The sequence below is a fragment of the Erinaceus europaeus genome, chromosome 3, assembly GCF_950295315.1.
Source record: "Erinaceus europaeus chromosome 3, mEriEur2.1, whole genome shotgun sequence".
NCBI lineage: Eukaryota > Metazoa > Chordata > Mammalia > Eulipotyphla > Erinaceidae > Erinaceus > Erinaceus europaeus.
Window position 1 is genome coordinate 107,194,123 of NC_080164.1, and position 16,757 is coordinate 107,210,879.

At 46.1% G+C, this 16,757-nt stretch overlaps 1 protein-coding gene across 2 annotated transcripts in view; it reads left to right on the forward strand.

The window, feature by feature from the left end:
* Positions 1-16,757, forward strand: part of UNC5C (unc-5 netrin receptor C) — a 409,388-nt gene that overhangs the window by 381,613 nt on the left and 11,018 nt on the right. For both annotated transcript variants that reach the window (XM_060187721.1, XM_060187722.1), the window contains 2 exons: positions 7,982-8,150; positions 8,984-9,217. In XM_060187721.1, coding sequence (XP_060043704.1) covers positions 7,982-8,150; positions 8,984-9,217 — 403 coding nt within the window. The remainder of the gene's footprint in view (positions 1-7,981; positions 8,151-8,983; positions 9,218-16,757) is intronic.

A 16,757-nucleotide genomic window follows, 5' to 3' on the forward strand; every position in this document is an offset into this window, starting at 1 on the left:
CATTGACACAGGACATGGGGTCTTCTATTCTCACTAACTCCAGGAGCAGATTTGGATGCTGCTAGGGAAATAGAGGCCTACCCTCCAGGCCAATGTCTGAACAGTTCTTCTCCCTTTCTTCTTTCCATTATTTTCTCCTTTCTTTCTTTTTTTTTCTCTCTCTCCCACCCCCTCTTTCTTTTCCTCTTTTCACTTTCCTTCTTTTCTTTTTTTTTTTTTTTCTTTTTTCTTTTTTTACCAGAGCACTGCTCAGCTCTGGCTTATGGTGGTGCGGGGGACTGAACCTAGGACTTTGGAGCCTCAGGCATGAGAGTCTCTTTGCATAACCATTATGCTATCTACCCCTGCCCTTCTTTTTTTCTTTTTCTCTTTCTTTCCTTCTGTTTTTTTTTAATCTTTATTTATTGGTTAGAAACAGCCAGAAGTCTCAAGGGTAGAGGGAGAGAGAGAGAGAGACATCTGCAGCCCTACTTCACCACTCACAAAGCTTTTCCACTGCAGTGGGGACCAGGGGCTCGAACTGGGGTCCTTGCAGATTGTCACATAAGTGTTCAACTAGGTGTGTCACCACCCAGCCCCTCTCTTGCTTTCTTCCTCTCTCTTTCTTTCCTTCTTTTCTCTTTCTCTCATTTTTCCTCTCTCTGCTTCTTTTCCTTTCCTTTCTCCTTCCCTCCCTTCCTTATTTCTCTCCTTCTTTCCTGTTTTATTCAGTTGAGCTTTTGACAGCAAGTAAGTTAGATATTCCCTGTCAACTGCCTAGAGTGCTCTAGTCTCAAATTGCCACTTCCATGTGCAGTGGCCACTCAGAAAGCAGCTGTCCCAAGGGTGATGCCACCCCAGGGACCTGTCCAGAGAAGAGTGTGTTCAAGAAGCACCTCACCCTCACATAAAAGGAACCAGGTACTTCCCAAGAAGCCAGCTTGGGGCTGCTCTGCCAGAAGGATAAACATTGTCTCATAGCCTGAAAGCGTAAACTGCTGTCTGGAAGAGACCAAGATGGGTGGGAGAATTCCAGCTCTGTCTGTGACGAGCTTTGTGGTCTGGGGCAGGGGTGGCACTGTCTGCATCTCAGTTCCATTTCTAGGAGGAGAGATAATAGAAATGCCAGTTGGTTTCATAGCCCCATAGTTTCTTTTTCTTTCTTTCTTTCTCTCTCTCTTTCTTTCTTTCTTTCTTTCTTTTTTTTTTTTTTTTTGTCTCCAGGGTTATCACTGGGGCTCGGTGCCTGCACTATGAATCCACTGCTCCTGGAGGCTATTTTTCCCCTTTTGTGCCCTTCTTGTTTATTGTTGTTGTTATTATTGTCATTGCCACTGCTGTCATTGTTGGATAGGACAGAAAGAAATTGAGAGAGGAGGGGAAGACAGAGAGGGGGAGAGAAAGATAGACACCTGCAGACCTGATTCACTGCTCATGAAGTGACTCCCCCCCCATGCAGGTGGGGAACTGGGAGCTCAAACCAGGATCCTTACACCATCCGTGCCCTTAACCCACTGCACTAATGCCTGGCCCCAGACCCACAATTCCTAATAGTGAAAACCTGGCAGCAACCCAGGTGTCTAACAGCAGATGAGTGACTGAGAAAGCTGTAATCTAGATAAACAAAGGAATACTACTCAGCTATTAAAAATGATGAATTGACCTTCTTCACCTCATCTTGGATGGAGCTTGAAGAAATCATGTGAAGTGATATTAGCCAGGAAGAGAAGGATGAATATGAGATGATTTAACAGACAGAAGTTGAAAAATAAGAACAGAAAGGAAAATACAAAGGAGAACTTGGACTGGAGTTGGTGTATTGCACCACAGTAAAGGACTCTGGGGTGGAGGCAGGGGAGTGTTCAGGTCCTGGAGCATAAAGGTGGAGGAGAAACTAGAGGGGCTTGGATTGTTATATGGAAAACTGAGAAATGTCACATATGTATCAACTACTGTATTTTACTGTTAACTGTAAACCATTAACCCCCCCCCCCAATAAAGGAAGGGGAAAAAAAAAGACATACCAGTTGGCCCTAACTTCAATATAGGTATATTATGAGTAACAAGGGCATTTTTTAAAATACTTTTAAAAATATTTTCTTTTGCTTATTTATTTTGGCTAGAAATGGAGAGAAAATGGGATGAAGTGGGGAAAGAGAAAGAGACCTGCAGCACTGCTTTACCACTCCCAGAGCTCCCCACCAGCAGGTGGGGGGCTGGAGACTTGAACCCAGGTCCTCACTCACTGGAATGCTGCATTTAACCATGCATGCCATTGCCAGCCCCAACCCCACCCCCCAAATGCAGTTTATTTTATTAAAGTTGTGTGAAGTGTGCTCTTCTGTGTAGGAGTTCTTTGTGTCTGGATACAGTAAGAAAAGACTGAGCTGCAGGGTTCCTCTTTGAGAACTGCGACCTTTGAACCACCCAGTACATACGCTGGGCTTGGAAAGGCATTGAAAATTCGATTTTCTACTTCATTGCTGCTTCCTCGCTGATTCTGTGTTCTAAGTTCATTTCCTTTTCTTTTTTCTATTTTAATTATTTAAATTATCTTTATTTATTGGATAGAGACTGCCAGAAATCGAGAGAGAGATAGAGAGAGAGAGAGAGAGAACTTCATCCCTGCTCCACCACTCATGAAACGTTTTCCCTGCAGGTGGGAACCAGGGGCTCGGACCTGGGTCCTTGTGTACTATAACATGTGCACTCAACCAGGTGTACCCACCATCCAGCCTCTCTGTGTTCATTTATATATCTTTTGCCACTGATGTCTACTGAATCTACTGAATTTTTCTGCCATATAAGTGCCATGTGATAACTGACTGCACTACTGGAAGCTCCCACTGAATTTTTCTTAGAAGTACAGGCTACACATGGATCATACAAGCTCAGCTCCTTTGCAAAATCATGAACCCGGCTGAGTCTTTATTTTCTAATGTTTCATTCCATAGAATACTTAAATCAAAGAAACCTGAGCATTTTGATCTCTGCTTTTACGTAGTTCCAACTCTTCTTTGTCCTAAGCCACTCTTGACTCTTGGACACAGTTCCAGCTGCAGTTTTTCATCTTGAAAACACAGATGGCTTCTTAGTGTTGCGTCTACTTTGTGTTTCACTTGCTCTTGTGAATTCCGTGTTACCACTTTCCTATTCATTCTATTCTTGTACCTCACTACCTTAATAAATTCTTTTGATACCCACTGCCCCCTTCCTTCCTTTGCAATGCCTCTGCCAAGATTGGCGCCCATCAATATTGAATGCCAGGGTGTGTCTGGAGAGTGGGGATCTGATGGATGCCCAGCCTACCCAGCAGGGGGTCTGCACCCTTCTGTTCCAGTTCCCCAAGAGAAGGACCCCTCCCCCTTCTTCCAGGAGCACCAGCTGTTGGCAGTCAGTAGAGACAGCTGCTTCCCACTCCATTGCATTGGCCACTTGAAACAAATTCCACTTGAGTCACCTCAAAGTAGAAGGTATATACTCTTCAAGGTGCACTTGTAGCCAAATAGTGAGAGCCAGGCTCAGGAAGCATAGTCACTGCTTCCTCTCCACCTCCAAGTAGAATCCAACCAGAGCCTTAGGCTGTTGCTTAGAGTAGATTCTATCCGTATGGGTGCAATGAGATCAAAACTTCCTTCAAGTTCTGAGAAAAAGAGTTCTGGGGCACCAGGTAGTGGTGCACTTGGTGAAGCGTACACATTACAGTGCACAAGGACCCAGGTTCCAGCCCCTGGTCCCCACCTGCAGGAGAGAAGCTTCTTAAGTGGTGAAGTAGGACCACAGGTATTTCTCTTTTTCCTTTCCTCTCTCTACCTTCTCCTCCCCTCTCAATTTCTCTGTCTCCAGTAATAAATGAATAAATAAATAAATACATATTAAAAGAAAAGAAAATGAATTCCACACTAGGAGGAAGGAGAACAGGCTGGAATCAGATCAAGTGAAGAGTTCTGAGTTCTCAAGGACAGGAGTTAGCACAAGACAACCTGAGAGTTAATCAAGCTGAATTATCAATCAGTAAGACAGAGACAGCGGCAAAGACTAAGAGGAGATCTTTATTTTCCTCCATAGACAGAAAGAAAACCCTAGTAAAGTTTGGACTGAGAAAGGAAAACAGTAATAGGCATGACTGACCTAGGAGGAAATATGCCCAAATTTAATTGACCCCTTAGAACTGATGGCTGTGGGACTATGTGAAAGCTTGGTAGAGCTTAGGGGAGCTCTCCCATCCTTGGCTGGAGGTCTGGAAAGACACCCCACTTATTAGCCTCTCTCCTTATAGAGATGAGCCAAGAGGGAAATGTCTCCCAGACTCAGTTTCTCCTTGTTAGTCTCTCAAGCTCCTTGTCTCATTCAATTCCTCAAAAAGCGCATACATGACATTATCAACGTTACAGTGCAAAGGGTTTCTTTTCATCCTTACACTGCTATTCCTATGACAGAACGTGGCAGCCTTTGCTGACATAGACCCATAGACACTGTTCATTTATAAAAGAAAAGAAAAGGCTAATTCAGAAATGTCTGCACTTTGCCCTATCTTGGTTGCCTAAGTATGGGAAGCTTCTACATGGCACAACACTCCAAGGTCAGAAACAAAGGGCAGTATGTTGCTCACAACAATCTCATTGTCCAGAGACTTTTTGTGGCATTTCCTGAGCCCAGATTTAAAAGGATTATGAGGTGCCGGATGGTGGTGCCCCTAGTTGAGCACACATGTTACAGTGCTCAACAACCTTGGTTCAAGCCCCTGGTCCCCAGCTGCAGGGGAAAAGCTTCACAAGTGGTGAAGCAGGGCTGCAGTTGTCTCTCTGTCTCTTCTTCTTTATCTTTCCTTCCGTCTTAATTTTTGGCTGTCTCTATCTAATAAATAAAGATTTTTTTTTTAAAGAGGATTATGCAGAGAGAGTCAAGTGGCATCAACGTGGCTGCATTGCAGGGAAGGACCCCTGGGTGTAGGAAACACTCTGTGCTCTGTCGCCCACAAGCACACACTGCTTTCAACTTCCAGGGCAGCTGTTACACAAGCAACCTTGAGAAGACCATCAGAAATACAGACACAAGTTCCATGGATAATTTTGTCTTAGTGTTTCTTATTGTTTCTTAAGTGTTAAATGATAGTAAGCATTAGACATGAGCTACCTTTTCAGTGATTAAGTATAGAATATATAAGCCATAAAAAAATGGAGAAAGACCAATTTCAAGTGGTGTCACAATTATAAAGTCATTTGATGTGCCCTTTGTAGTCTCCGTATGAATGAACTAGGAGGATGTGAAGTCACCAGTATACACTTTAACAGGTTGATATTTGCCTGAAGTAACTCAACGTATTCCTATCTCACTGGAGAGATGTTGCAAGTGATCCCCATGAAAGGGCACTTTTTCTATGCCCTCTTCTGATATTACAGAGCTATCAATGACTAGAACGAGGACAGAAATGGCAGGCAGATCAGATATGTGGAGGACAAATCATGAGAAAGTTAGTCAATATTTGGAGGAAAGGCATTCCAGGAGGAAATAAATGATCTGAAGTTAAGTGAGATTAAGGAGCTAAGTATAGACTTGTGTGTGGGGGTTCAGAAGTGGCCTTTCATTCCAGCTACAGACTTACAGATGTCCGTGCTCAGTGGCTTGTTCAGAGTGAAATTCTTATTTGTACAGACCTGAGGGGCCTCCACAGTAGTAGAAGATATGTTGTGGGAGGTTTGGCCATGGGTCCTAGAGAGGGTCCCAAAGGCCAGTCTCTCTCCTGGGGATGGTAGTCTATTCACAGATATCATTTCAGAGGAGCCATGAAAGACTTGGTGGGTCAGGTGTGCAAGCTTTATTTGAAAGCGTGAGATAGTGTGCAGGAACAGATTTCAGCATGCAGGTAGATCAGGCACAGTCTCAAGGGGGCCATGGAGAGAGTGGCATCTCCCTGACTCTCCTGCCTAATTTATTTCCAGTTTTAGTACCCCCTGGAGCCAACCTCATATTGGACCATTGAGGTCGCCTTTTTTTTTTCTTTTTAATTGGGGGAAATTAATGGTTTTACAGTAAACAGTAAATACAGTTGTTTGTATATGTATAAAATGTCTGTTTTCTACAAAACACTCTCACCTCCAGCCTAGGTCCTCCTCCACCATCGTGTACCAGGACCTGAAGGCCCCTCCACCTCTAGAGTCCTTTACTTTGGTGCAATACACCAAACCCAGTCCAAGTTCTGCTTTGTGCCTCCATTTCTGTTCTTATTTCTCAACTTCTGTCTTTTGTAATGGACTTCTGTTTTCCAGGTCAGACTGTCTTTCCAAAGTCCCTCCCACATTTAATAGTGTTTTCTGGTGCTCTCTTAAACTCTTCCCATTACTCCCTGGTGCTCCCTCACAGTTCTTCCCTACGAAAAACAGAAATTGGCCATCATCACAAGTAGCCCCAGATGGAGCTGGGGCTCAGGGCTTCCTTGCCCTGTTCTTTCTCTATCAGGTAGGAGTGAAGTGCAAGTCTCAGGGGAAAGGCACTAATTACTCATCAACATATTGTGGCAGGGACTCTGCTTTTGATTCAAGGTCTAGATCCCAAGGCCTCTTCTTCCTGGACTAAGTTTCTAAGCCCAAGACTTCCTACATCACACTCTTCTGATTGGGATAGTTTAAGTCTCACTGTTGAGAGGTCACTGACTTTTTTGTCCCAGCACTACCTCTAGACTTTAGGCAATCTACTCAACACCTGGTAACACCTTGTGACTATCATATCACCCAACTGACAGGTTGTATCAGTTGATCTATCTGTTTTGAGGTTGAAGTCTTCTTAGGGGAAAACTTTAAGGCATAGATAAGATACAGAATTAGACCTTTAAGTTTGTCTCTGTTCTCACTCTCTGAGTATAAACTCAGACAGAGAAAGAAAAAAAGTGTTAAGGGAGTTGGGCTATAGCGCAGCAAGTTAAGCACATGTGGCGCAAAGCCTAAGGACTGGCGTAAGGATCCTTGTTCGAGCCCCCGACTCCCTACCTGCAGGGGAGTCACTTCACAAGCGGTGAAGTGGGTCTTCAGGTGTCTGTCTTTCTCTCCCCCTCTCTGTCTTCCCCTCCTCTCTCCATTTCTCTGTCCTATTCAACAACAACAACATCAATAATAACTACAACAATAAAAACAAGGGCAACAAAAGGGAATAAATGTTTTTTTTTAAATTTTTTTAATGTTCAAGTGCTTTTCTACTTCTGGGACAGGACTAGATCCTGACTGGAAGCCCCTGTTTAGCTTTGGCTCAAAGCCCAGGTTTTGCTCACCACACCTTTTGCACCTGATGTGAAGCACTTGGTGTCAGCCAATGGTATAAAGGCTTTTTGGAAATACAATAAAGGAACGAGCCAGAGCTACCAAGAGAGTTAACAAGAGCTAAAACTGTTGAGTGGAAGCTAGCTACCAGTCTTGTAGCCTCAGCCTCTCCCTCTCTTTCTCTCTTCCTAGCTCCATATGCTTTCTTCTGTGTACTAAGGACCTCACCCTTCCTGAACCATCTCCCTCTCAGTCCTCCAAGCCTCCCCCTTGGCCAGCCATCTACATCTGGCAGATGACATGTGAAAGAGCCAATCTGCGATGCTAGGCAGAATTATTCCTGAATGTCATCTGGAAGATGTTCCACTCTAGGGTGTTCTTACCCTGAAGTGCTGTCTTTGAAGTTTTTGTTTTGTTTTGTTTTCAAGTTAGCTCCTACACCCTGGGAGACTTGTGGCAAGTAATATTAGATAAGATGCTTATGTAACCTAAGGATGCTGATCCTTCTAGATCCATCATCAGAGTCAATGCATCCAGTGTAAGAGGATCAAAGAGCAGCTTTGGATTCTTACAACCATAAGGACCCCTATCTTGCAAGATCAAAGTCATGTCTTCCCATTTACACACACATGCCCAAGAGGAAATCTCTTCTAGAAAGGAATTCTCCTGCTGGTCTGAAAAGTAGTTGAGCATAAGGGATGGGCCTATTGAGAAGGTGTCCCTGACGGGTGCCTGTGGTCTCCTTCTAGGCCCCCCATGGAAGATGCCCAGACTCTGCTGACCCCCGTGGTGAGCTGCGGGCCCCCAGGGGCACTGCTCACGCGGCCCATTGTCCTCACCATGCATCACTGCGCCGATGCCAGCACCGAGGACTGGAAGATCCAGCTCAAACATCAGGCAGCCCAGAGCCAGTGGGAGGTAAGCATCTCTTCCCTGCAAATCAGCATCATCCCTGTGGACAAGTTGGAGCAGTTACAGGCAGAAAGCTTTAAACCTTAAGGCAAAATGTGGAGAGAGTTCTATCTTACACTCCTAATGAGACAGAGAGAGAAAGAGAAGAGCAAGGGAGGGACCAGCTGGAAGCTGATGGGCAAGTGAGCTTCATCTATACAAGGATGGTCAAGCTTTAGCACATTTACAGGGACAGTGCACATGGAAGGGGACTGTCTTGGGGAGGGAAGCACAGGCAGACCTTTGCTTTACTTTACAGGTAGAAACTACACCTGATCAGAATGTGTGGAGCACTTACTAGCCCACCACTAGAGAAGCTGCCCCCTCACCCCTGTAAAGGTGGAAAGTGGGGGCTTGAACTCTGGTATTTGCCAATGGTAATGTGTGCACTCAACTAGGTGTGCCACTACTCAGCTCTTTCATGTTTCCTTTTGTTTTTTTAAGTGTCTTACAGGGGGCTAGGGGATGGTATACCTGGGTAAATGCATACATTACAACATACAAGGACCAGGGTTCAAGTTCTCATTCCTTACCTGATGTGGGGGGGGAGGGTGCTCCATCAGCCTTGAAGCAGGGCTGCAGGTGTCTCTGTCTGACTCTATCTCCCCCTTTCCCGTAATATGTCTCTCTGTCTCTATCCAAGATAAACAAAAATGATTTTAAGACAAGTTTATCACTAGTCTAAAAGACAAGGATGTGAGAGAAGAGAGAGAGGCTAAGGCTGGCAACAGGAGTGCCCTCTCTCTGGCCCCTGCCCCCCCCCCACATACCCAGCCTGTACCTGCCCCTGTCTCCTGCAGGACGTGGTGGTGGTGGGAGAGGAAAACTTCACCACACCCTGCTATGTGCAGCTGGACGCCGAGGCGTGCCACCTACTCACTGAGAGCCTGAGTACCTACGCCCTGGTGGGCCTGGCTGCCAGCAAGGCCGCTGCCAAGCGCCTAAAGCTGGCCCTCTTTGGGCCACTCTGCTGCTCCTCCCTGGAGTACACCATCCGAGTCTACTGCCTGGATGACACCCAGGACGCCCTCAAGGTAGGTGCACCTGCTTGCACGCATGCTCCTGCCCACCCACTCACCTGAGGGAGACTGCACTCCAGGGCTAGGCCTGCAGATCTGTGCTGAAAAACCTGGGCTCCTCTTCCCAAAGCCACTCTGACAGACCAGCCTTTGCCTCTCCACCCATTCCTCCCCGGGGTCCACTGGGGTTTTCGTCTTGAAGTAGAATCAGGCCAGGGGACAGAGGCTGGTGGAGAGCCAGCTTCTTAGGTGCTCTCGGCTCTGTTTGTCCTATAAAGGAACTGACAGCCCTGGTCCCAGGTGTGCTGCTTCCTTGACACATCTGCCTGTTCGTAGGACAAGGCCTGTGCAGTGCGGAGGCAGGCGGGCATTTGCAATGAGCTTAGTTCTTGCTGCTGCCATTGTCATTCCTTGCATCTCAGAGGGAGGATAGAGTGAGTGCCCTTGAAGAAATTGTTATCTATGGGCCAGGCTGTGGCACATCTGGTTGAGGGCACACATTACAGTGCACATGGACCTGAGTTCAAGCTCTGATCCCCACCTGCAGGGGGAAAGCTCCACTAATGGTGAAGCAGGGCTGCAGATGTGTCTTTCCTTTCCCCTCCCCTCTCAATTTCTCTGTCTACCTAATAATTAATTAAAAATTAAAAAAAAATTAAAACGAGTTATTTAGAGGAGAAGGCAAGAGAGGATGGCAAGGACTGGGCAGAGGAGGTGTGAAGACGTTCTCCCCTAGAGCAAGAGACAGGAGTTGTGTTGTTTGGGGCAGGGTGCCAGGAGCCTGCAGAGGAGTGGCTATGTAAGACCAGCCCCCATGGGAGATGGAGAAAGCAAGACTGCTCCTCCAGCTCCCTGGTGGAGGGAGCTGTGTGAAGGAAGAGGGGGGAGAGTCAAGATGGACACTCTGTAAGCTCACTGTTTGCTGGAAGCCCAGGGTCATGGACACAGATGGATTGGTGTGAATCTTGGCTGGCAGAGAAGGGATTTGACATTTGTTTGCCTGAGTTAATGGGTGAGGGGACAGTGAAATAGAAGAAAACCCTGAGTGGGAATCTCTGTTAGAAATATCACTTGGGGGAGTCGGGCTGTAGCGCAGCGGGTTAAGCGCAGGTGGCGCAAAGCACAAGGACCGGCATAAGGATCCCGATTTGAACACCAGCTCCCCACCTGCAGGGGAGTCGCTTCACATGCGGTGAAGCAGGTCTGCAGGTGTCTATCTTTCTCTCCTCCTCTCTGTCTTCCCCTCCTCTCTCCATTTCTCTCTGTCCTATCCAACAACGACAACAACAATAATAGCTACAACAATATAACAACAAGGGCAACAAAAGGGAATAAATAAATAAAATAAATATTAAAAAAAAAAGAAATATCACTTGGGGAGGGGGGCAGGCGGTGGCTCACCCAGATAAGCGCATACAATACAAAGTGCAAGGACTCAAGCAAGGATCCTGGTTTGAGCCCCTAGCTTCCAACAGGTGGGGGAGGGGGGCCACTTCTCAAGCAGTGAAGCAGGTCTGCAGGTGTCTTTCTTTCTTCCTCTTTTCCTCTCCCTCTTCTCTCAATTTCTCTGTCCTATCCAATAAAAAAAGGGGGGGGGATGGCTGCCAGGAGCAGTGGATTCATAGTGCTGACACCAAGCCCCAGTGATAACCCTGGAGGCAAAAAGAAAAGAAAAAGAAATACCACTGTTGGGGGCTGGGTGGTGGCTCACTCAGTTAAGTGCACACATCAGCATGCACAAGGACCTGGGTTCAAGTTCCTGTTCCATACTTGTAGGGGATCTGCTTCACGAGCAGCAGTCTCCCTCTCTATTTAACCCACCCCTCTCAATTTCTCTCTGTCCTGTCAAATAGAAATAAAGTAGAAAGGAAAGAGAGAGAGAGAGAGAGAGAGAGAACCATCAGAAGCAGTGGATTCATAGTGCCAGCACTGAGCCCCAGCAATAACCTTGAAAAGAAAGAAAGAGAGAGATAGAGAGAAAGAAAGAAAGATTAAGAAATAAAGAAAGAGAGAGATAAAGGGAGGGAGTGAGGGAGGAAGGAAGGGAGAAGAATGGAGGGAAGGAAGGAAGAAAGGAAAAAGAGATATCACTGGCTGATGTCAGATATGGGTCACAGGAAGGCTAAGACAGTTGCAGTAGGTCACAGAGTTCTTAAGAAGAAGGAACAGGCCTGGAGCCAAGGCTGCTGGCTGCAGACAGGAGTTGCCCTACTCAGGGGAGGTTATTCAGTGAACCCACACTGCAGAGCACAGGCACGCAGAGAAGGGAGGAGATAGGACCTCAGTCAGAGTCTCTGCAGAAGGAATGAGTGCCCAGAGGAGACGGGGCAGAGGAAGTGGCAAGGAAGCAAAGGGAGGAAATTGTTTCTGAAGATAAGGCTGTTTCCTTCTGGAATTTTGATTCAGAGAGCAGGTCCTGGGCAGGGAAACTGAGGCCTTGCAGGCTGGGTGCAGGGAGGCAGGGAGGTGGCACTGGTTGCTGGATTTCTCCCTGTGGGTCTCACCTGAAGGAGTCCCTGGGACAAAGTCAGTGGGAGCATAAAGCTTACAGTATCATGAGTAAGGCTCTTTCTTTCCTGCTCCATGAAATTGGTTTTTTTTTGTTTTGTTTTCCCTTTTTTTGTTTGATTTTACTGGGGCTCTGTGCCTGTGCTACTAATCCACTATTCCTGGTGGTTATTTTTATCATTTGTTGTTGTTGTTGCTGTAGTTTTTATTGTTGTCAGGACAGAGAGAAATTGAGAGAGAAGGGGAGAGAGAGATATATATAGACACTTGCAGACCTGTTTCACCACTTACGAAGCTAACCCCCTGCAAGTGGGGAGCTGGAGACTCAAACCAGGATCCTTGCACATCATACTATGTGAGCTTAATCTGGTGCACCACCGCCCGACTCCCCAAAACAAATTGCTTCTGAGGTACTGCTGGGAGGAAAAAAAATTTAGGCTGAATGTCTGCTGCAGGAAAAGACTTAGTAGGGAAGCCATAGGGTCTGATTAAAGTGCATCTTTGAATAGTTCCAAGAAAAATCAGCATGCTGTGACCATGGCTTCCTGCATCTGGAATGTTGGACACCCCTGTTTTGTGTTTACACGTGTAGCTCCTGTGTTTTCAAAGTTTTTTTTCTTAATTATCTTTTATTTATTTGGATAGAGACAGCCAGAAATTGAGAAGGAAGAGGGTGATAGGGAGGGAGATACCTGCAGCACTGAAAGGGACACAGAGAGATGTCTGCAGCATTTGCAAAGTTTTCTCCCTGCAGGTATAGACAAGGGCGCTCCAACCCGGGTCCTTGCACATTGTAATGGGCACCACTACCCAGCCCCACTCCTGTGTTTTCTTTCTTTCTTTTTTTTTTCTTTATTGGGGGGATAAATGGTTTACAGTCAACAATAAAATACAGTAGTTTGTAAATGTGTAACATTTCTCAGTTTTCCACATAACAATTCAACCCCCTCTAGGTCCTCCTCTGCCATCATGCTTCAAGAACTGAACCCCCTTACCCCACACCAGAGTCCTTTACTTTGGTGCAATACAGTAAGCCCAGTCCAAGTTCTGCTTTGTGTTTTCTTATTTTTCAACTTCTTTTTTTTAATTATTAGTGATCTAATAATGATTGACAAGATTGTGGGATAAGAGGGATACAATTCATACAGTTCCAACCACCAGAGTGCCATGTCCCCTCCCCTCCATTAGAAGTTTCCCAATACTTTATCCCTCTGGGAGTATGGACCACTCCTGTTTTTTTATACTTTGTGCCTTCCCATCTGAAAAAGACATACAAATCCATCACATGGAAAAGTAAGATTCCACATTAAGAAATTTGCCTGTTTGAATGGTTGGGCAAGAACTGTACATGGTTGGTACCAAGTGAGACAGGTGTACAAGGGGGCCTGCAGTAGTGTACCCAGTTAAGTGCACATAGTATTCAGCACTCATAGTACTAAGCGCAAGGACCTTGCTCTTCCCTATCTCCACAGAGCTCTTCCCTATCTCCACAGAGAGCTCACTTCCTCTCAGAAAGCTCCTTCCAGCTGCAGCCACTGCAGGTTGGTTCTAGTTTCTGAGGCTGCAGACAGTCTCCCCTTAACAAGCCCACCACTTTGGTTTTCAGGCTCTTGAGTTGCCTTAAAATGATGATAAAAATAATCTCTGCTCTATGATGCCTTCAAGGCCCCTACACTACACCAGCCTCCCCACCACCAGTTTATTTCTCTACCATTTGTCAGATTTCACATAGCTGTTCCCTCCACAGCCCTGCACTCTCCCAAAGCACCTTCCTGCTCTACAGTGGCCCTGTGCCCCCCAAGTGGCTCTGTTCACACTAGGCGTTTTCTTGACAGTCCCTGCAGTGAACCTGGGTATTTTTCATGCTCTGCAGACTCCCTCCCAGAGAGGCTGGACTTGGATAGGAACAGGGACAAGGACAGAAACAGAGGCCTGCAGAGCACTATTCTCAGGGGGAGAGTGGAACAGTCTGAAGAGTGGCATACAACATCCAGGTCTGGTCCAGAAAGAAAATTTCACACCCACTTTTATTTTTATTTTATATTATTTTAGTTTGCCACCAGGATTATCGCTGGGACTCAGTGCCACACATAAAAAATCAACCACTCTAGTTGGACACACACACACACACACACACACACGCACACATTTAAAATAAAGATCAAAACTGAGTGGGAGGGCAAAAGAGAGAGAGAGAGAGACTGCTCATGAAGCTTTTTCCCCTGCAGATGGGAACTGAGGGCTTAAACCCATGATAACATGTACATCCTCTGGGTGAGGCACTATTCACTCTGACTTTCAGTTGCTGGTACTTTTATTACTGCTATGGGGTAGAATTTCCCCCATGTCAGTCTCAGTCAATCCCAAAGCTCTCTTTTCTTCACCTACCCTCTTCTGAGCAAAACCATCCAGGAGTTGTCTTTCATCTCCTTGTTTCACTGAGCACTGTCACCTCTAATTCTATCCATTTTGTCTCGAAGGACACAATATCATCTTTTTCTGATTGTAGACTGTAGGGTAGCATTCCATGGAGTATACATCCCATAACATGCTTGCTTCACCATTTTTAAAGCTCCCCAGATATACATGGGGTGCCAGGGCTCGAACCCAGGTCCTTGCACATGGCAATGTGTGCACTTAACCAGCTGTGTCACCACCCATTACCCCTCTCTCTCCCTGTCTATCTCCTCCTTCCCTCTCATTTTTTCTGTCCTATCAAATAGAAGAAAGGGGAGAGGAAAAAATGACCACCAGAAGCAATGGATTCTTAGTGCAGGCAACAAGCCCCAGAGAGAACCCTGGAGGCAACTGAGAAAAAAAAAAAAAAAAAAAAAGGTATCACTGACAGTCCCACTCTGACTCTGCAGTCAAAGCCAGCAGTTGGGCTGTTTAACCTCAAGCCAGGGAAATGGGCTGCATCCCCCCAACTCCAAGCCCGCTAGCTGTGCAGGCTGCCTGCAGGGATGGATGTGGAAGAGTCCCCACCCGCCTGGAAGACAATTCATCTGCTCCTGGGCATCCCGGGGAGATCATTTAGACCTAATGAAGATCCATGCTAATCAGATAATGACTATCGATTACTCCTCAGATGTCTTGATGAGGTAATTAGGGGCACTGGCAAGGAGTTCGCCCTGATTGATTGGCAGTGGCTGCTGTCTCCAGGACTCCAAATTACATTGCTTCTCTCTTCTAAGGACTCATAAACAAACACTGCCTTTACTTGTGAATTCATCAGATGCCAGCTTCTCTGGAACTCTGATTTCCTCTCCTGTGCCAAGGAGATACCTGAAGCCATTAGCTTGTATGCACTGGGCCTTCCTGCCCCTGCAGAAGAGGGTGAACGCAGTCCAATTGGCCTCCTCTTCTTCTCCTTCCTGGCCCTGTGGCCCAATTCTTGTCCAGAAAAGGGCAGGAAGCCTGGTGGGAAGTGCTCTTTGAGCAGCGCTGGGTGGGAACTCTGTTATCAAACAGCCACTCTGGATGCCAGGAAGCAGAGTTTTGCTCACATCTCAATATTGAGGGGGCCAGGCATTGGCACACCTGGTTCAGTGCACATGTTATCATGCACAGGGACCTGGGTTCAGGCCCCATGGGTTCCCACCTGCAGGAGGAAAGCTTCACAAGCAGTGAAGTAATGTTACACTTGTCTCTTTGTGTCACCATCTCTATCCTCCCTCTCAATGTCATTCTGGCCTATCAAATTAGGTAAATAATTTTAAAAGAAAGATAAATAAACTTCATTACACCATTAGTAGTGAGAGAAGAGGCAGGTATAGGGTGGTGGATGTGGGATACATCTCACAGTGAGGTTTTTGCCAAATGTCTCCAGCAGTCTCTCTGATATCTCTGCTTCATCTCTCATGCAGGCTCACTGTATCTCTACTTACGAAGTGTGTGTGCTATGTCAAGTATAAAATCTTATAGGTTTCCATAAACCAACATCTTAAGAGCACACAAAAATGTAAACATCTTGCTTAGTTGAATGATTTCTCTCCTAGTAGGTAGAACATTCTGTATCAGACTTGTTATTTTTGATTCTAAACATCATATCAGATTCTTTGTTGACTCCACAAATCTTGCTTGACCTTACCTCAGGGATATGGGCCTAGTTCATGGATATCAGATAAGGCAGGCTCCACATTAGCCTGATGGCCTGATGACCACCGTCTGTGTTTACCCTGAGATTAGCCAAAGCACCCTTGGGGACTGGGGACAGAACTAGAGATAGCAAAGGATTTCTGACATATCTAGTATAATGCATAGCTGACAGTAATTAAGGAGAATAGCTGAGCAGAGAAATACTAGGCATTACAATTCAAAGATCTAACAAGTAATTAGGTTCCCAAACACTTGTGTGTGCTGGCAGTGGCTATCTGTGTTGGCTCCTCCTGCCCAGTTGGGGGGCGCTCACCTCAGTGCTATCAAGCAGGTGAGGTGGAGGTGGGGAGGAGCAGTAGGTATAGGCCCTGTGGGGCTGTGGGCAGAGCCCTGAGACAACTGCTCCACATTTGCTGGTGTCCAGTGTCCGGAGCTCTGAGCCCACTTAGCAGTGCAGTGTCACCAGTCTGAAGTGTCAGCAGACAGGAGGTGCTGATAACAGGGAGTGCGTTGGGCTCACATCTCTAGAGCATCAGCTGCCCAGAGTGATTTTCAGCAGGTCACAGGACTTGAGAAATCATACGTCTGCTTCATTATTTCAACTCCTATTTTATTCTAGGCATCTCTGCTACTTCACTGCTCCAAGTTGTCTTTTTTCAAATCGAAAGATAGAGTCAGAGACAGAGAGGTAAAAGCATTGAGGACTCCCCCAGTGCAGTGGGAGAGTGGGAGCTGGGCTCCAGCCTGGCTGATTCTCTGAGAGAATTATTTTGCCAGGCCAAAGCACTGTTTTTAAAATGTTATCTGAGTTGCTGTGTGTTGCTTCTGAAAAACCTTCCTAATCCACACCAGTGTATTTACTTCTAATAAGAGATAAAAGAGCATAGGTAATTAAAATAATAATATAGGCAGAGAAAGAAAGGGAGAGAGAGGAGGAGAAGGAGAAGGA